Genomic DNA, 20,898 nt, shown 5'->3' on the forward strand with positions numbered 1-20,898 from the left:
ATTAAGTTTTCTACCTCATCTTTTTTAAACATATGTTTGATCACCCCTAAGTTCTAATAGGTTTTCATTCACCACATCTAACTGTCTCTGTATTGCCCCATTGTCCATGCTATTATTGCGGACTTCAGAATTTGTCCGTTTGGAAGTTGGTTTTTCATCACCTTTTGCTGATATTTTGCCCGGGGGCTGATATTTTGAATTGGTCTTTTTGTCCCTTTGTTCTTTTGAACTCATGATCTATATATTTTAGGGTAAGTGTCAACAGTGTCAGAATTTAATCCAATAAATAGATAATATCCAATATTCAATATCCAGGTTAAATCCAGACAACAAAGAAAAATCTTTTCATTCCTATTTTCTTCAAAAGTATTTTAGTAATTCCAAAATTAAATCCATCATCCTGTTCGTCTTAAGTTAATGAACATCCTGATACTAAAATTTCATTTTTTCACCCCTAAGAATGAAGAATACTGCCTAACAGCTTGATACATATATTGATGTGTATCAGTGAATCGTGGTACGGTACAGAACGGGCTTCATCTTTAAAAAGCCCATAGTTACTTCCCTTAGATATAAATTTACCAAACTAGAACACAAATAAAGCCTATTTATTTTTACATCTTAAATCTGTAGTTAGGGTCGCAAGTTGGCTCAACTTATGTAACCACCTCACGAGCAGATACCCAGGTATTATCCGGATACATTTTTACAGTTTGACAACTACTGGCTTAGGTCCCAATTCGAACACTTTTTGAGGTTTTTTAAAATTATCTTGGAGAGTCTTTGTTGTAGTAACTTAAAATTTCGTATGAAACATCTTAGGTCCATGTGAAAACATCTGTCAAAGTACCGATTCACGATCTCATCAATTTTATGATATAAATCGTTCATTTTATGGACAGTAAATCACCCTTTAAATTCTGCTATGCCTATGGAGGGCACAAATACCGAACACTTGAAAAGCGAAAATACATGGTCATACAAATATAATTAAAAATTATGCTATTAAATAAACACTTAGCTGTAAAGTGATTTATTGTTTCCGATGTTTTTTCAAAACATTCACTTCAAATACAAACCGTGATTTCTATTTATAAATATCTTGAATGTATGTAGGTCAACATAACTGCAAAACCTAAAGATGCGTGTGCGCCTTCTGACGTCATTCCCGTGTGCTACATTTTGATCTTTAAGCGTATAAACATTGAATGGCATTATTTTTAGAAAAATACTCAACAAAACAAGATAAAACTTCGCAAGTGTGACCAAGGCAAGCCTTTGTATTGGTCTAGATCTTGAATAATCGATCAATAATCGATCACGGTAAACAAACGCATGTTTTAGCTGGTGTCCAGGATTTGTGCCCTGTTCGGAAATGTACCGTCAACCAGTGGAGAGCTTTTATGTAGGAAAAATTGAGAAGAAACCTTGTATTTTCATTTTGAGAAATTCTAACTCATACTTCTGACTCCTAGCTAAGGTTACAAATCCGAATGTGACAACATCTGTCAAAGTACAGATTCACGATCTCATCAATTTTATGTCGAAATGTGTTCATTTTATGGACAGTAAATCACCCTCGCTATGGAAAGCACAAATACCGAACACTTGAAAATCGGAAAAAACATGGGCACAGTGGTTAGGGCAATTGCTTCTCACCAAGTTAGAAAAAACACACATTTGTTGTACAATGAATAAGTTTAAACTAAATGAATTAAAGCCTAAGTGCCACTAAGGATGAATTAACTTGAGAAAAAAAAACTTGAATATAACTATGAGAGTATCATTTAATGTCTGGTAATATCCACAGGTCCTCACGAAGCTTTATCAAAAAGAAATGCATAGGAAATTTATACCAAAAAAATTCTTAACTGGTCCACTGACATACTATATGCTAATTATGTAGATACCTGGATGGAGCTAAGCAGCTTGTAATCAGTTATGGCGCACAGGAAGAAACCACGGATGACGCGACTTAGTCCCACTTCGAAGCTTATTGCAGAGGAAAACAAAAAAGAAAAGCATAAAGTGTGGTCTCAGACGAGACATACCATACAAGTGTCCACTGAGGTGTGGGATATTTGGAACGAGGTCAAGAAAGGCATGAAAATTGCCAGGAACGACGAGTTTGCGATGCGACTCCTAGAATGGTAAGTTTGCCCTAACGAATCCATTCAAGTGACCGTAAACTTTGATTATAATAATTTTCCTTTCTGTGAAGAATTTTGCCAACTTGACAATAAAAAATAATAACTATCCTCTTTAATTCTTTGCTGAAAAAGCACCATTTTGTTGTACATCGTTCAATCAATGCATGTTAACAAATGTTGAGGCACCCACCGGGGAAATTACTTAGGTTAATTTCTATACATATAAACCTTCCTTCATTGTTGTTTTAATGGTTAATCACATTTCATCAAAGAGTACTAATGAGATAACTTGCAAACTGAAGCAAGATCTAAAACAAATGGTAACATCATACTCGATGCCAGGTATATGTATAAATAACTTCCAATTCACAACCAGTATCCACATATGAGTATTCAAATTCAGAACAGTTAAGGTTGGAAACAAATTCAGGTTGAACTGAACTGGTGGTGATTTGGGAATATTTTCTTTGTTTGCGTAGGTTGATACGTTTTGTGTTATTGCCTGCCACAATTTCCATGCACTATCAGTTGTTTAATTTGACAAAACGAGTGATTTTACATTATATGTTGAAACAGATTCCGATGTTGATTATGAATGACCTATATAGGGTTTCTCGTTTATCTACATAAACTAAACACAAATGTTTATACCAAATATTGACATGTTACTTAACAGTAATTTCATATTTCTTTCTGAAGTGCTCGCAGGAATGAAACAGGGAGAGACCTAGCTATACTAGAAAAAACACCTGTCGAGGCATCAACCAGAACAACTCCAATGGCTGAACATTCAACCCCAGCATGCAAAGCAGAACCTAGATTTCCTGTCTCTGATATATCAGAGACCAGCATGGGGTATGTTAACAGTTATACTGGTTTATGTGACATCAATTTTATTATGAATTGTAGAATTATGATTTAGGAAATATCAAAAGCTTGATGGGAGCTTTTATTGTTAAAATCAATTGTTAATGCAAATATGGGAAATAAGAAATAACTTTTAATTAATTATATAATTAATAACATAGACATCACTAAAATTTCTATGGCAGTATAGTCAAACATTACCACAAGATAACATACACACAACAAGTCAAACATAACCACAAGATAACAGACACACAACAAGTCAAACATAACCACAAGATAACAGACACACAGTGAGTCAAACATAACCACAAGATAACAGACACACAGTGAGTCAAACATAACCACAAGATAACAGACACACAGTGAGTCAAACATAACCACAAGATAACAGACACACAGTGAGACAAACATAACCACAAGATAACAGACACACAACGAGTCAAACATAACCACAAGATAACAGACACACAACGAGTCAAACATAACCACAAGATAACAGACACACAACGAGTCAAACATAACCACAAGATAACAGACACACAGTGAGTCAAACATAACCACAAGATAACAGACACACAGTGAGTCAAACATAACCACAAGATAACAGACACACAGTGAGTCAAACATAACCACAAGATAACAGACACAGTGAGACAAACATAACCACAAGATAACAGACACACAGTGAGACAAACATAACCACAAGATAACAGACACACAATGAGTCAAACATAACCACAAGATAACATACACACAGTGAGACAAACATAACCACAAGATAACAGACACACAATGAGTCAAACATAACCACAAGATAACAGACACACAATGAGTCAAACATAACCACAAGATAACAGACACACAATGAGTCAAACATAACCACAAGATAACAGACACACAATGAGTCAAACATAACCACAAGATAACAGACACACAGTGAGACAAACATAACCACAAGATAACATACACACAACGAGTCAAACATAACCACAAGATAACAGACACACAACGAGTCAAACATAACCACAAGATAACAGACACACAATGAGTCAAACATAACCACAAGATAACAGACACACAACGAGTCAAACATAACCACAAGATAACAGACACACAACGAGTCAAACATAACCACAAGATAACAGACACACAACGAGTCAAACATAACCACAAGATAACAGACACACAACGAGTCAAACATAACCACAAGATAACAGACACACAACGAGTCAAACATAACCACAAGATAACAGACACACAATGAGTCAAACATAACCACAAGATAACAGACACACAGTGAGTCAAACATAACCACAAGATAACAGACACACAGTGAGTCAAACATAACCACAAGATAACAGACACACAACGAGTCAAACATAACCACAAGATAACAGACACACAACGAGACAAACATAACCACAAGATAACAGACACACAACGAGACAAACATAACCACAAGATAACAGACACACAGTGAGACAAACACAACCACAAGATAACAGACACACAATGAGTCAAACATAACCACAAGATAACAGACACACAACGAGTCAAACACAACCACAAGATAAGAGACACACAATGAGTCAAACATAACCACAAGATAAGAGACACACAATGAGTCAAACATTACCACAAGATAAGAGACACACAATGAGTCAAACACAACCACAAGATAACAGACACACAATGAGTCAAACATTACCACAAGATAACAGACACACAATGAGTCAAACATTACCACAATATAACAGACACACAATGAGTCAAACATTACAACAATATAACAGACACACAACGATTTAAACATATCCTCATGATAACAGACACACATTTCACTGAATTATCGGCTTGAGTTTTCACTGCATTTATTATAATGTTACCTTTGGGCAGATTTTGAAGCTGCATTTTCATTCGCTGCTTTGCTAGGGTATCTTAGGAACCACCCATATGCTTAATTTTAAACTTAAGATATGATGGAAATTGCAAATAATAGGTGGTAGTTCTTTTCATTAAACTCAAAGTGATATATTGCCCATGATTTGTTTAAATGAGTAAGGTAACAGGTTGTGCCAAAGCAGCATTATAATAGAAGACATTTTTGTTTATATCATAATACTGTTTTCTTAAATAATATGTAACTGCATCTAAACAAGGTTTACCCCGGTATATTTGAATTTTAGATAAGTGGGCTTGTCCCTGTAGTTTTCATTGAATTATTCACTCTTGATTGAGAAATTTGGGCTACTAAAGCAACATACAATTAAGACACTGATTTTGCTTTATGTTAATATGTTTTCTCCAGTTTCAATAGGGTAGAGGAAGAGCGGAATCCCATGTTCTGTTGGAAGCCAAACAATACAACCACCACTATCTCCAGGCGTCCAGAACACATCCCAGATCTTCAAGCTAAACTTGAACTTCATTGGTAAAGCCATATAACTTTTTTATAATTTAAAGTTAAGTTACAATTAAGTAAGATAATATTTTCTTAGTCTCCTTTTGCCGTGGCACATCTCAACACTACTTGGTTGGCATGAGTTTCTCTGAATACTGATTCATTTAACAGTTAAGGGACACATGTCCAATCTTGCTCCCAATATGTTGTTTTGACGGATTTTTCTGATAACGTTCAGTATGTGCAAATCTTCAACTATATTTTCAAGTGTTTTAGAACTTGGCCAAAGAGTTAACTTTCTGTGCAAAAAGAAAGCTATAGCTGTCCAGTTAGCACAGTGGTTAGCACACTAGCTTCTCACCTAGGCGTCCCAGGTTTGACTCCTGACCTGGGCAGATGTGAGTTTGGTTTAAGGTCACCATACTGGACAAGTGGGTTTTCTCGGGGTACTCCGGTTTCCACCACAACACAAGACCACACTCTCGCGTAACATCATGCCAATGTGGGTGATTAATATGATGTTGTAATAACTTTTTTTTCAATCAATTTTTAAAATAAATAAGTAATTAAGCTAGTTTAAAATGAATATGTTGTTACAAAAAGTATTGTTTTTTTCTGACTTCAGGAACCAGGTACTCAGCTTGTCTAAGTTGTATTCAAGCTTTACCATTAGGGGAATTCCATTGTTTACATCATTTAAAGCTAGATTTGATCAAACACACCAACCAAATAATGCTCCGTCAACATTCATTCTCATTCCCTTTGCACCGCAGCCCGGAACTGAAGTCCTAGATATATCCAATGGTGGGTCAACCAGTGGAAATATTGGTGTTGGTGGCAGAGGGGCTTGTTTCACTCGGACCATTGGTGACAATTACTGCTCAACCAGTGGAAATATTGGTGTTGATGACAGAGGGGTTTGTTTCACTCGGACCATGGGTGACAATAACTGCTCAACCAGTGGAAATATTGGTGTTGGTGGCAGAGGGGTTTGTTTCACTCGGACCATTGGTGGCAATAACAGGTCAACCAGTGGAAATACTGGTGTTGATGACAGAGGGGCTTGTTCCACTCAGACCATTGGTGACATTAAAATAGTTAAAACTGAGACAATTCATTCCTTTCCGAGTACTGATATAGAATCGGACATTGATATTGATGTCACCACATGTTCAGATTCTAAATTGGACAGTGCTTTTGATAGCAATGAAGAGCCAAGTGAGTTATTGTCTTTTGAAAATCATGACTATGTGAAGATTAATGATTACATAAATGACAGAGGGTCAGAGAGTGACGAAGAAGCCACTTTTGAAACATATTTGGCGAATAAAAATAAAGTTAAGTATTTCCATCATGATGATGATGAAGAACAGTCAAAATTGTCACTTAGAAAGAGTAACAGGATAAGAACTGTTGGATTCAGACCAAATTATTCTGCCTTAGAACTGCCCTCCTCTTCAGAAGAAGACAGTGATTCTGGTCAGGAAATAGATTTAAGTGATGAAGAGATAGAAATAGACGTTGATTCTAAAGGAGAATCTGCTGAAGGACAAAAGAAAAACAACAATAAAAGCAAAGAGGATAAAGACTATAAGCCTGATGATAAAGATGATAAAAGTAAAGAAGGTCCGGACTATAAATCTGAAGATGTAGAAACTGAAGGAAATAATGGTGTTGATAAAAATGTTGAAAACCCACAGACATTAAAACGAAAGAATATCAAAGATAATGACCCTGACTTTGATCTTGATGACATTGCTAAGCAGGAAAAGTATAAGAAAAGAAGGAAACGCCTGAACAAGGAAATTCTAGGTTATAAATCGGGGGAAAATGTAAATGGTAGGAGAAAAAAGGAAAACAATGCAGCAATGATGAAAAAAAGAAATTTGATGACTTTGAATGAAGATATTGCCAAGTTAAAAGAAACCAACAAATGGATAACTGTTGATTTAGATAATGAAAAAGATAACTTTGAAATGGTTGAGTGCAATTCTACAGCACAGAAAGACAGGAATACAAATGTAATTGAGATGTTATATTCCTGCTTAATCTGCAAGGCATTGCAAACAGACAATAGAACTGAGTTTCAAAATCATGTCGAAAATCATGTGAATGGTGTTCTGAAATGCGCACAATGTGGTTGCGAATGTAGAGATCCTCGTACTTTATTAAAGCACGAAAGAACTGTTCATAACATCTATGGACAAAATCAAGTGAATGTATGTGAGGTATGCGGGGTTGGGTTTATGGCCAATAAATCATACAAAAGACACATGTCTAGAGAGCATCTGCAGGCTGCGTGGAATTGTCAATATTGCAGTGAGAAATTTATGTCATTAAACTTGCAACATCTTCATCAACGTGAAAAACATACAGATAAGTTTGATATTTGCCAGATGTGTAACAAATATTTCTTTGGAAAAGGGAAAAGCTTTGAGAAGCATGTGAACCATTGTGATGGAATTGGCATTCAACGACAAAAACAATGTAAAGAGTGTGGAAAGTCTTTCCATCCAGGAAAACTCCAAACGCACATAAAAACAGTTCATCAACAACTTAGACGTTTCCAATGCAAATACTGCTCATATTCTGGTAAAAATTCGACAAATCTGAAACACCACCTCCTAATTCATGAAGGTACTGCTTCGTATTGTTATTTCTTAATTGAATATAGATATTATTTGAAATGGTGAATATAGTAGCAGTATAATATTGATAATTTCAAAGATTTATGAAATTATGACATCTTTTGAAATGATGTTTTCGAATGACATGTGGATAATCCAATTAATATTAGTTTTTTTTATGTTAATATGTTCTTAGACTAGAATTTGTTAATGTGCCACGTTTCATCCAACACATAACTTTCCTTATAAGCCCAAAGTTTACCAATACAGCAGTTATCAAACCCGAGAGTTGTTAAATACATGGTATACAGACCATGGCGTTAAGACCGAATATCACTGATTTTCCAGAAGTTTTGAAATGCGATTAAATGTTAAATGCAAGTTGACTGCATAGAGATTTTTTTGTGCTTGGGCACATGATTATTTAAACTATACCATATTTTGGAGTAAAAGTATTACAAACTATGTTAAAATGTAACATTTGTTCAGCCCACTCCTGGAATGAGTTACTGAATAGTTCTTAGTGAGCCTTTACATATTCATACTTACCCGAAATGGCAAGTACTTAAAGCTTGAAATCAGGAATAACAATCAAAGGCTTAGGATGTCTGGTGATGTTTGTCAAAAGTTCAAGAATTTTGGTGTTCAGAATCATTAGATTACTTGGAAATGGTTCTTTCATTAGGATTTTCTTCATAATCTTTGTAAGGGATGGGACACCCCTCCCGCTCCAACCCCATATAACATTTTGTGAATTTTGTGACCGCACTCGTTTCGAACTTTCCAATCGGGGTAACTCTGTATTGCGGTAGATGGCCATTATGTCAATACCTTGCTCAACACTGTGCGTTATATGTCTCTCCTTTTTAGGACGTAAGCCAAACACATGCCAGGATTGTGGTCAATCATTCACGCAGCCTTACCAGTTGACCTCCCACATGAGAACCCACACAGGCGAGAAGCCATTTAAGTGTGACCAGTGTCCCTACGCTGCCGCCTGGAACGTTCAACTGAAAGACCACAAAAAAGCTCATGACAGTGACCAGGCTGTGACATGTCCGCATTGTGGCATTGTGTTAAAGAACAATACCTGTTTGAATACTCACATAAAGAAAGCCCATTCAAAATAAATAAAAGATCTATAGTTCGACTTAATTCAAAGTGTAGTCAGCACTATAAACGACTCCTCATATTAAGCTTTTGGTGAAAACATCTTGAAATTCAGGTCGTATCTCTATGTCAAAGTCGCTTAATATGGATTTCTATATGAACTGATCGGCATGAACTGGATAATTTAAGAATGATAACTTTTTATCTGCAAATTCTTAATGAAGGAAAGTTAAGAATGCTTGTCATGTTCGAACTACACCATTTTTGACTATTTGAAGAATAAGGAGAGCTATACTGCTCACCCTAGCGTCGATGGTGGTGTCAGTGTCACACCTTGGTTAAGGTTTGCATGTAAGCACCTTTAAGTCATTATCTCAGCAAAGATAGCATGCATTGCATTGAAACTTTCAATATGTGTTCCAAACATTCCAGCCTATGTAATTAAGTAAGAATGAAGTAAGATAACACTACTTAGATTATATAATGCAAATTACTGGCCTTTGTTTTTTGAATAAGAAATTATGGTTGAGGTTTCGCTTGTAAGCACATGTATATTAATATTTAAGCAACTACTTGATATTTTGCATTGAGATTTTACACAATGGTACTCAACAATCGAACCTTCTTGAATAACCAAATTATTTGACTTAAATTCTGGATATTAAGGTTTTGCATGTAACCACATTTAAGTCAATATCTCAGATAATACATCATGAATCTCATTGAAACTTTAGACATTTGTTCCCAGCTATCCAGCCTACTTAATTAATCAAGTAAGATAACTCTGTTTTGCATATAATTGTAAACACTATTTATTGAAAGGAGAGAGGTAATGCTAGCTTTCAGCTATCTCCTTAATCCTTTCAATGATTGATGTACAATATGCGTTGTTTCAATTTATTTTCATGAACTATATAATGTTTAAACTGAAATTTGATCAGGGGCCGTATTCAATAAGCAACTTAGATTAAACTTAAATTTAAGATTAGAAACTAAGTGTTTTGATTGGCCTGTATATTTAGCTGACCAATAGGCTGAATGGAATCACTGAGGCATGTCTAAGGATAAGGATAAGTTAAATATTGAATACTGGCCCTAGTCTAGCCAGAATATGAACAACAGTACAAGAGCAGTCACAGACTGCCGTATCCCCCACCAAATTAAGAAAAGTATCAACTTCGCCTTACAACAAAGGATAACAAATAAACAATGTATATTTACTAGAAAATACTGCACCCAGCGTAATGGTTCTTGTGCACTACACATATCCTAAATCAGATATATCTGTAAAAGAAGATTGAAGGAAATGTCTCAAAGACTTCACCTTATGCTCCAGACAAAAGATAAATATGAAAATCAACAAAGGGCAATAACTCAAAGATACTGCACCCAGAGTTAAAGTTCCAGAGCACTGCTCTTCTCATCAATAGGATTTATCTGTATATGAAGTTTGAACTAAAAAAACTCATACACTTAAAGTTATGATCTGGACTAAAAACAATTATGAAGATTATCAAAGAGCAATAGATTGCTCAACAAATGCTGTAGCCAGAGTTATGGTTCCTGTGCGCGGCACTTCTCAATAAGGAGATATATGTGTATGTCACAGGGTGAGAAGTGTGCATGCCAGACAGGGACTCGAACACGGGACCCCTCTCTATCAGGGCGAGTGCTCTACCGACGGACCTACCTGACCGCTAACACAACTCCTTGCCACATGTGTAGGTATCAGTACTGTGACATGTATATGAGGTTTGAAGTCAAAACTTAACGTCAACAAAGGTATATCTTGAACTATTTTACAAATAACCTGAGATTTAATGAAAAATCTGGAGACAACAACAAGGATAAATAAAGATGACCTACTTTTATTCAATGATATGTATATATTTCATAATACAGCAATGAAATCTCAATCAATGAGATGAAGATATATATCATCTTAAAAAGTAAACAATAATTCAAAGTTCCCTTAATTTTATATAACCAAAAACGTTTGTTAAATATTATGCCCTTTCAGCGCTGCGTTGTCAAAAACATGTGGACAAGGAAATAAATGTACTTTGATAAGAAATGCAATAATAATTAATGGTTGTACAATCTTTTATTAAAGTGAAGATAAACATTTCAACCTTCAAACTGCGATTCAAAGTTTTTAGGAGTCTTTTGACTGTGAACTTGACCAATTATAAACTGACAGCCCAACTCAAAAAGGGGTCATATCTTCCACTCAGGTTTATTGGTTCTAGGTCAAACCATTCTCAAATTATTTTACGGACAAAGTTTTCCTAAGACTGTTGACTGTGACCTTTTACCTACTGACATAAAAAGCAACATTATGGAGGTCATCTACTGGTCAAGTCTACTGTCCTAAAATCAAACCCTTCTTAGATATTGAGCTGACAAAGACCCAATCATCCAACTGACCTACCAAAATATGCAAACCAATATGCAACTTTTCAATTGTGGCCTTAAAATTATACATAAATGTATAAACAATGACCAAAAGTAATAATTACATTGAATATAAAAACTATGTCACCCATTGGCTAATTTACTTAATAAATTAAAGAATCTAAAATATAAAGTCCTAGATCATAAACCTTCCAGCTACAATCATATGCACATATGAGTTGCAATATAAATAAATACAGTATACAGACAAAAACACATGGACGGAATGTGGTACATCAAGATAGGAAATTGCAGATCTTCCAGATCAACATGGCTCTTCTTAATAGGCTGAAAAAAAATACAGGACACTGATAAGTAAACATACATGTAAACACATTTTTAATCAATTACATGTATTTACAATCATAGTGTAGTTTCTGACACAAAAGATTTCTCCATACTTGTTTTATTGTCTCAAAAATACATATGGTAAAGGGAAGATAATTTAGTAGATTTTTAAACCAACTTCCATATTATTGCATACGGTAAACGTCAAAGTTAAATATAATTAAGCAAATTGATGGAAGGGTAGTGGTTCTTCCACACTGGACTAATATGAATATTGCCAAATGTATGTATAATCCAAACAGGAGTTTGAAGTTATTCTCCAGACACAGGTGTGTGTTTGCACCCATAATTACAAATATATTGTAAAGGGGAGATAATTTAGTAAATATGGAAGGTAAGATTAAATGTGTACTGCACTTGCTCTTATTGCTTTCTGTATATGTTATATAATATTCAAGTTTCATTTGAATTCTTTCCATTCTTATGGACCGGACAAGCAGCTTTCTTATAAATGCATACTGTAGAAGTAAAAGGAGGAAATAATTCAGCATTAATTGAAGCTTCATCTGTGGTTCTTGAGCATTCCACTTATCCTCTGTCTATGTTTCAAGTTGCATTGAAATCCCATCAGGAGTTTTAATTAATCCCTCACAAGATTTTGACGGACAAAAGGAAGGACAGATGGATGGTGATTATTTGAGTTCCATAAACGCCAATATGGAAAAATGAGTATAATACAAGCCATGAACCATGCTTATTGTACTGACCTTTAGGCCCTTGATCGGGTCTTGCACTTGTGGCTGAAAGTAACAAGCTACTGTGTAAGCCTTTATCAAACAATTTTATCTATAATATTTGTTAATATTGAAAAAAAAAAATATCACATTTAAATGTTCACACCACTTAAAGTGTCTACATCTTTAACATAAAATAAAGTACAGTTAAAATTGAAAACTGACATTATAGACAAACTATTGAAAAAAAAAGGTGCACCTTTTTATTTTAGCCTTATGCAATACAATCAGTATTTCTAATTTATTGAAATCTAAAAAAAACAGTTATATTGACATCTGCATATTATGACCATCACATCATCACAAATATTTAAGAATTATTATTCAGCAAAAGTAAAACATCAATGAATATTTTTTCTACAATGCCTAAACAAACTGAATGAAGAAAATCTCACCATCCGTCCAGTCTGTGACAGCGGAAACCTCAGTGCCGTCAGGAATGTTCCAGCCATACTTTGTGTCATCCTGGGACTTCAACGACCTCACAGAGTCTCTCATAGTGTCTCTTGCCGAGTCTCTTACAGCAGTTGTTGGGGAGGACCCTCGGACCTTAAACAGATAAATCAGATAAAACCAAAAGTGCTCAAGCGGCCTAAGGCCCATGACTATCGCTATACCAGCCACTGCAACCTACCCGTATGCTCAGTGGCCTTTGGCTGCCATAGGGCAACATTTTGATGCCATCCTGAAGGAAAATGTTAGCTTATGGTGGGAATATTTACTATGGATATAACAGATAATTAAATTGAAGATACCAGTAACAAGGGTTATCTCTCATTACACCTCTCATTACACATACCGGTACAATAGGTGGTCTCTGGCTCCCTGGGGCCCAGGTTTTGCTTTCACCCTGCAGGAAAATGTTTTCATCTGGCGGGGAGTTTTTGCCCACGCTTTCATCAAAACGCACCGGGACGGTGGAGCTCAGCTTGCCCCTGAAGAGAAATAACCAATGTAAATAATCTATTGATATTAAAAACTATTGAGCAAATATGTAATGCTGTTTAAAAGAAAATGTGAACGATGTTATAAAAATGCTGATACATTTCACTCTGTACTTGAATCAAGCTATTTTGCTGAATATCGAAAAAGAATTATCCAATGTTGAAAGATGATTAAATTAATATCAAACTCTTTCCATAGATATTTTACAGAATAAACCTTATGATAACAATATCTATTTCATAAAATTATGTAAATTTCTGAATTTGTTATTGATAAATTAAGTTTGAAAAATGTAACTTAAAGCTGCACTCTCACAGATTGAACGTTTTGACAACTTTTTTATTTTTTGTCTTAGAACGAGCCAATTTTTGTGAAAATTCATGGAAGCCAGCTATATAAGACTGCTGACAAAAAATTAGATCGCAGATTTTTATATTTAAGTCCAAAAATTGATGTTTTATGCATTTATCTTAAACCATTAGTAACGGTTTAAGCCATAAAACATGAATTTTCGAACGGAAATATGAAAATCTACGATCTGATTTTTTGTCAGCAATCTTTTATCATTGATTGGCAGATATTAACGCAAAAATTTGCTCTTTCCAAGACAAAAAATAAAAAAAGTTGTAAAAATGGTAAGTCTGTGAGAGTGCAGCTTTAATGTACTCCTCCAACAGGGCTTTTTCTGTCCATTTTGGGAAAAAGACCCTATACATTTTGGGAAATTTTGCGTCGTGAAAATGCCGAAATTAGGAAATTTCACAGTTAAAAGAAAAAGCTGTCTAGTCTCCTGTGAATTAGGAAATGATTTAATATTAGTTTATTTTCCTTTTAAAAGACCCACAATTGCTGAAATATCAATCCTTGGGATATTGCAATAAATCATGACAGATAATATTTCATATTTTAGATTTCTGATTGTGATGAAAATCAATGATTTCTGAGTTCAATTACCAAAAAAACTTCACATCATATAATTTAATAGAATGTTGAAAATGAACCAGTACAGGTGAATTTCTAAAAAAAAAAAAAAAAATTTGGATTGGGATTTTTTTCTGAAGATTGGGAAAAATATCTTATATTTTGCTTTGGGAATGGGTCCGATAGTCGGACCCGTGGGTACTATAGAAAAAGCCCTGTCCAATAGTAATTATTTATTTGACTGTATATATTATGTGTCAGTAAAGTGTCTGTATAATGTTGGCATTGCGTCTATATATATATACGATATAATGCTCTTTTTGTTATGTAGTAGAAATATGAATTTTGATGAATAAACTTGTGAACTTGGAGTTCAAAATGTTAATCAACAAGTCATGCATTTCACAGCTTGTGCAGAAAAAGTTTTTTTTTTCAGTTTCATTAGAATATCTTGATAAATTTTGACTTATGGCTAATAGGAAGGTTTCCAGGACAACAGTGAATGTTGACAATGACCACAGCAATGCTTTGACAAAACATTGCCACATCAGCGGAGCATTAAAAGGTGGTACACAGTCAAAATCAATATGGTACACAACCATTGTCCAATATATGGCTAAATTCCTACTGTCTTTGTTTCCGTGTTGGAACGTCCTGTCGCTGAGTTTCCCCATCAGAGTCTGGCACTGACCATACTGGCGCCCTCTGTAAACATAATTAAACTCTCACAGACTGAACAACAGTGTCACAAACAAAACCCTACCGTCTCTTGTTGCTATTTCAGTTGAAAAGGGGCATAGTCAACTACTTTAGAAGTCAGAGTTACGGGCCATTATATAATGGATACGCAGTGTCTCTAGCAACATTTGTTCCAAGTTTCATTTGAATATCTTGAAAAAATTTGAGTCATGGCCAAGGTTTAAGTGTGGCACTACAACCAGGGCAATGACATTAAATTGACTTTTTCTACTAGAACAGCCAACAATGGCATTATTATATGAATAGAATGAACTGAAAGAAAAAAAACAGAATCAAGAAAAAAAAATGGCTTAGAATTTGATATTGAAAATGTTATTGAAAATATAAAACAAAATATAACCAATGCTGACAATGACAATCAAGTTTCAACACCATTTGAAATAATCTATTGTGTCTTAATAATAAAAAATGACATTAATGATACAATATGGTATTATTTTGCAATCAATAGTTACATATACTCATGCTGTCATGTTATCATGAACTGGGTTCTTCGAAATAAAATTGTAACTTGAAACTAAACTTGTATCTAAGTAACAACATAGTTGACCCCAATATTTTCAAAATATTTCTTTAACATGTTTGCAAAACCATCCTGACCCAAAACACTATATTGTTACTGGACTTGAATAGAAAATATTAATAAAAAACAAAATATTCCATGAGTTGATGCTCTTTTATAAAATACACTTAGAAGTGCTAATAAGCCAATTTCTGCATAAGGGAAAGTTTTTAGTGTTGCGTTGAACTTGTGTTATGTGTACATTTGTTTTTTGTCTGCCTTTGTATGAAAGTAGTAAAGCAAGTTATTAAGCTTGTATGACTTACAGGGCCAACAACTTGTGAAACGCTTTCAAATTCCTCGTCAGTTTCGTCTGGTGAGAACTGGGAATATCTGTTGGACTGCATTGACATCCCTGAAATATCAAATAAGGTAAAAATCACATTAAAAAAGACTGACTTTTGAACTACTGTCAGACCACAAAACTAATATTTATTAACTGACCATCACCTATTTGCAAATCAAGTTTGAAAAACAGTTATTGATCGTAAATGAAAATGTGATGCCGACGCCACAGACAATGACACCAGACAAAGTATTCCGAATGTAACAGAGAGACACGCAGGGGATATATTAAATTGATAAGAGGTAAAAAAAATTGACAGGTCGGAAAATAATAGATCAGTTGTATACAACAAAGTGGGCTTGTACCTGTAGGTGGACGTTCTAGGTCAGACTCGTAGTAATCTTCAGTAAAGCCACGGGGTTGAGCTGCAATACAGGGAGATATGAAAAGCTGGTGGAACAAATATTATTAAACTTTGTACACAATGATTATAGAATAAATTATCTTGAAGACTACAGATATTTTGTACTTAATCAATACATGTAAAAGAAATTCAGAAAAGGAATGCAAATTATAAAGAACTTAATTCACTGAACATTGTACAAAACTACACACCTAACCAATGATATATTATAAGGAATACCACATCAAAGTTTTGTCTGAATCAAACAGATCACGCAATAAAGACTGATGGTTTGCTATGTGAAAAATGAAAGTCTGGTGACCCCACCCTATTTGCGCATCTTTTGAAAGGGGTGTGTGTGTAGTAAAAGAATTTGGTAAAAGCATTTTTGTCCTTCAATGATTTCAAAGTCATTTCATATCAGATTTGAGATGAAACAAAGGACGAATAATGCAATGCAATAGTTTAGTTTAAACATATTTAATTTTACAACGATTGTGAAACAAGCAATTGAAACTTCTATTAATCACTCTTGTTGGCACGATGTTGCGCGTGAGTGTGGTCTTGTGTTGTGGGGGAACCGGAGAACCCGGAGAAAACCCACTTGTCCGGCTTGGTGACCACTAACCAAACTCACATGCGCACAGGCTGGAAATCAAACCCGGGTCGCCTTGGTGAGAAGCGAGTGCGCTAACCGATAACACATTTTCCATCATTTCTTTAACATATAATTAATATCAGAATGCAACAGTTCCTTTCATGTGATACCAAAATCATATGGGGTCACCTGGCATCCAAATGACCTTAATTAAACAATGGTACCGTCACCTGTAAAGGTTACACTTACCACTTCTATTATATGGAGTTTCACTACCAGAAAAAAGACTGAAAAAAGCATGTGTAAACTAGGATGAGTACCAGTACAACATGTTACAGTGAGTGGGTGGGGTAAGAACTAGTGCTGAAAACTGTAAAAATCGACAGGGGTTGGTTTGTCCAAAACTTGCAACTTTCACCTTAAATGAATGTTAATGTAATCTAAGTTGGAAAACAAATGTCTTCATCTTACTCAATCATAATGTCTTTTTTAAAAAGGCATTCTAAAACTATTGGATATTTATAAACTTCCAAATAACTTGCACATTGTATCAAACAAACCAACCTCAAAGCAAACCTGAGAAAACAGTTCAATAATCTGAGAATTTGGCATCCATATCATTTACGTCTTCAAGCTTCTTTAAACACAACTAAAAGGGCCATGTTTAAAACCAATATTTATGGCTTCTGGATAATGGATCCCAATCATAATGAATTACACATGTATTTCTCAGGCCGCTGTCCCTTAGAATTTAAAAAGTCACTGCACAAACACTCTTCAGTGTTAATGCATGTTGTGTCAGGAAAGCGATTCCAATAATACAAACTCCAGGGTTACTATAATACAATGGGTAGAACCATTTTTGAAATATAAATGCCAAAATCTCAGACATGAATACACTGAACAGTTGGTTACAACCATCAAAGGAAGCCTTATATATAAGAATATATGGACCTTCTTTCAAAAACAGCCCCATTTAAAAACATATTAAGTTTTCATTAGTACTTAGCTCCAATGAAATATTAGATTCTAACCTACATTTCCAGCCAATGAAATGGCCCATTAGTCTTCAATAATTTATCGTTAAGATTCATCATTTTACAGCTTAACAGACATTGATGTCATAAATTGGTTCCTGATCTGCAGTTAACAGGCTACAATCTAAGACATCTAGAACATATTAGGTACAATCTTATTGAATAAGAAGGGCTTGCTCCATCTGTCGTAATCATTAAGATTTTACCTTATATGCTTAACTATTACTTACAATGTAATGCCTTAATTCCTTTTGGAAGGTCACAAGAAATACACACTACTATACAGACAGTCTTTGATGGTTGGAACAGGTGCTATGTAACTATGACAATGGAAGAAAACTATTTTTTTTAAATGTTAAAAAAGTTTTTTTTTACCAGTTTTGCTATCAAAATCTAACAGTTACTATGCATAAAAATTAAGTAGATCGTAAGTAATATTATTCAAATTATGACCATTAATATGAACAGTTAATGATAGTAATGACTTTCCAAAACAAAAGCAAATTTTCCTCCATTGACATTTGTAAAACCATATCACTAAAGTATAAAGCATGATTCTACACTTACTTGTGTCCCCAAAACTATAACAATAATATAATATATAAAATGAATATCATAACAACTGTATTGCTCAAATGAACATGAAACACATTTATAATTCAGAAAAAAATACATATTTAATTATTTATGCTACAACTAATATGGTCGAATGTTCAGAACTTTGTTAAAGATAACAGCTATCATACAAGCGTAATAATTCTCCTTTATTGTCATTTGGCATTTTAGATAACAACTTCAGGGTTTAAGAGTCAAAATTTATGTTATTAGTATCAGTGTCATCAACAATACAAGCCTTAAAAATTAGTCTTAATATTTTTGACGTACATGGCCGGATTGTTCAGAGCTTTGTTAAAATTATTCACGTTATTAACGCCATCATTTCAAATCTGTATTTCTCTGGAACTTTCAAGGATAATACGATCTGCAGCATTCTTAACAAAATTTGAGACATTGACCTGTATCAGGGGTAATTGATTTATATACATGTATGCGCACATCAAAAAGTATTTCACCTTTAAAAGTTAACAACTATGTAAATGAAAGAGAAGTTATAATTATGCTTGTATGATACCAGATCACCATTCTATTATTATCTTATATAATTATACCCATTTGTGGTTTCCTAGACCTTTTTGGAAGTGAGCACTTTGAAAAACAGCATTGAAAGTGTTGAAATGTGAATTTAAAGCTTATTAAAGAGCCTGAATAATTGTAGGAGAAGTAAAATGCAAGCTTACTTGATGTTGAGCTTCACATTTGTCTCTTCCTTCCTTTCTCGCAGAATCTAAAAACATTCAGTAAAATCAGAGTTGCAAAAACACAGACAGTACTTTGCAATATGTCAGGTTTTTACATTTTCATGGCAACATCTTCCCTCTCAAACATATTTCCCCACTGAAATCACAGATGACAAAAAAGCAGATCATAGATTTTTATATTTCTGTTCGAAAATTAATGATTTATGTTTATGGCTTAAACCGTTACTAACGGTTTAAGAAAAATGCATAAAACATCAATCTTTGAACTTAAATATAAAAATCTGCGACCTAATTTTTTGTCAGCAGTCGTATATAACTGGTTTCCATGGATTTTTGCAAAAATTGGCTCGTTCCAAGACAAACTAAAAGCACCACAATGCGACGAAACCAGGTTTTTGGTATGGGCCATCAGAAATTATAGCCAATTAATTTGTTGTATGAGCAAGTTCAATCTGCAGCTTCATATAAGCTATATTCACACTAAGATTCATCACTATCCATCAATTCTAACTAAGTTATTGGGCAGAAAAACATTTTTCTATTTTTAGGAACAGTGACCTTGACCCCACCTCCCAAGCTAGCTCTTCACATAAGCTACCTTCGCTCTAAGTTTCATCAATATCTATCAATGCTAACTAAAGTTATTGGGCAGAAACCATTTTTCTATTTTTAGTAACAGTGACCTTGACCCCACCCCCTCAAAAGAAATTCCAAGCTTGCTCTTCACATAAGCTACTAGTACCTACACACAAAGTTTCGTCAATATCTATCAATCCTAACTAAAGTTATTGGGCAGAAACCATTTTTCTATTTTTAGTAACAGTGACCTTGACCTTAGCTCCACCCCCCTCAAAAGCAATCCCAAGCTAGCTCTTCACATAAGCTACCTACACACTAAGTTTCATCAATATCTATCAATGCTAACGTATGTTATTGGGCAGAAACCATTTTTCTATTTTTAGTAAAAGGCGACCTTGACCTTAGCCCCACCCACCTCAAAAGCAATCCCAAGCTAGCTCTGTACTAAAGCTACCTACACACCAAGTTTCATCAATATTTGTCAATGCTAACTTAAGTTATTGGGCAGAAACCATTTTTCTATTTTAAGTAACAGTGACCGTGACCATTTTTCTATTTTAAAAAACAGTGACCTTGACCGTAGCCCCTCCCCACTCAAAAACAATCCCAAGCTAGCTCTTCACATAAGCAACTTACACACCAAGTTTCATCAATATCGGTCAATGCTAACTAAAGTTATTGGGCAGAAACCATTTTTCTATTTTAAGTTACAGTGACCTTGACCTTAGCCCCTCCCCCCTCAATAGCAATCCCAAGCTAGCCCTACACATAAGCTACCTACACACCAACTTTCGT

The 20,898-nt window shown here is 34.6% G+C and overlaps 2 protein-coding genes across 2 annotated transcripts in view; one reads left to right on the forward strand and one right to left on the reverse strand.

Moving 5' to 3' along the window:
- Positions 1 to 581: 581 nt before the first annotated feature.
- Positions 582 to 9,192, forward strand: LOC128205147 (zinc finger protein 37-like). Its single transcript, XM_052906593.1, has 6 exons — positions 582 to 687; positions 1,907 to 2,150; positions 2,850 to 3,005; positions 5,329 to 5,451; positions 6,047 to 8,058; positions 8,919 to 9,192. Exons 2-6 carry the CDS (start codon positions 1,942 to 1,944, stop codon positions 9,176 to 9,178), a joined length of 2,760 nt encoding a protein of 919 aa, XP_052762553.1. The 5' UTR covers positions 582 to 687; positions 1,907 to 1,941; the 3' UTR covers positions 9,179 to 9,192.
- A 1,818-nt stretch (positions 9,193 to 11,010) lies between these two features.
- LOC128206368 (uncharacterized protein C8orf34 homolog) overlaps positions 11,011 to 20,898 on the reverse strand; it is a 29,505-nt gene continuing 19,617 nt past the window's right edge. The window contains exons 10-18 of the mRNA XM_052908764.1: positions 19,504 to 19,550; positions 17,418 to 17,455; positions 16,533 to 16,592; positions 16,148 to 16,236; positions 15,189 to 15,265; positions 13,494 to 13,629; positions 13,090 to 13,243; positions 12,668 to 12,700; positions 11,011 to 11,900 (exon numbers count right to left, since the gene is read on the reverse strand). Coding sequence (XP_052764724.1) covers positions 11,893 to 11,900; positions 12,668 to 12,700; positions 13,090 to 13,243; positions 13,494 to 13,629; positions 15,189 to 15,265; positions 16,148 to 16,236; positions 16,533 to 16,592; positions 17,418 to 17,455; positions 19,504 to 19,550 — 642 coding nt within the window. The 3' untranslated portion in view covers positions 11,011 to 11,892. The remainder of the gene's footprint in view (positions 11,901 to 12,667; positions 12,701 to 13,089; positions 13,244 to 13,493; positions 13,630 to 15,188; positions 15,266 to 16,147; positions 16,237 to 16,532; positions 16,593 to 17,417; positions 17,456 to 19,503; positions 19,551 to 20,898) is intronic.

This window comes from Mya arenaria, chromosome 10, assembly GCF_026914265.1.
Source record: "Mya arenaria isolate MELC-2E11 chromosome 10, ASM2691426v1".
NCBI classification, from domain to species: domain Eukaryota; kingdom Metazoa; phylum Mollusca; class Bivalvia; order Myida; family Myidae; genus Mya; species Mya arenaria.

Coding starts and splice junctions, on each gene's coding strand:
- LOC128205147 (XM_052906593.1), top strand. CDS start 1,942: ATGGCGCACAGGAAGAAACCACGGATGACGCGACTTAGTCCCACTTCG. Junction 2,151..2,849: donor GCGATGCGACTCCTAGAATG/GTAAGTTTGCCC, acceptor TTCTTTCTGAAG/TGCTCGCAGGAATGAAACAG. Junction 3,006..5,328: donor ATATCAGAGACCAGCATGGG/GTATGTTAACAG, acceptor TGTTTTCTCCAG/TTTCAATAGGGTAGAGGAAG.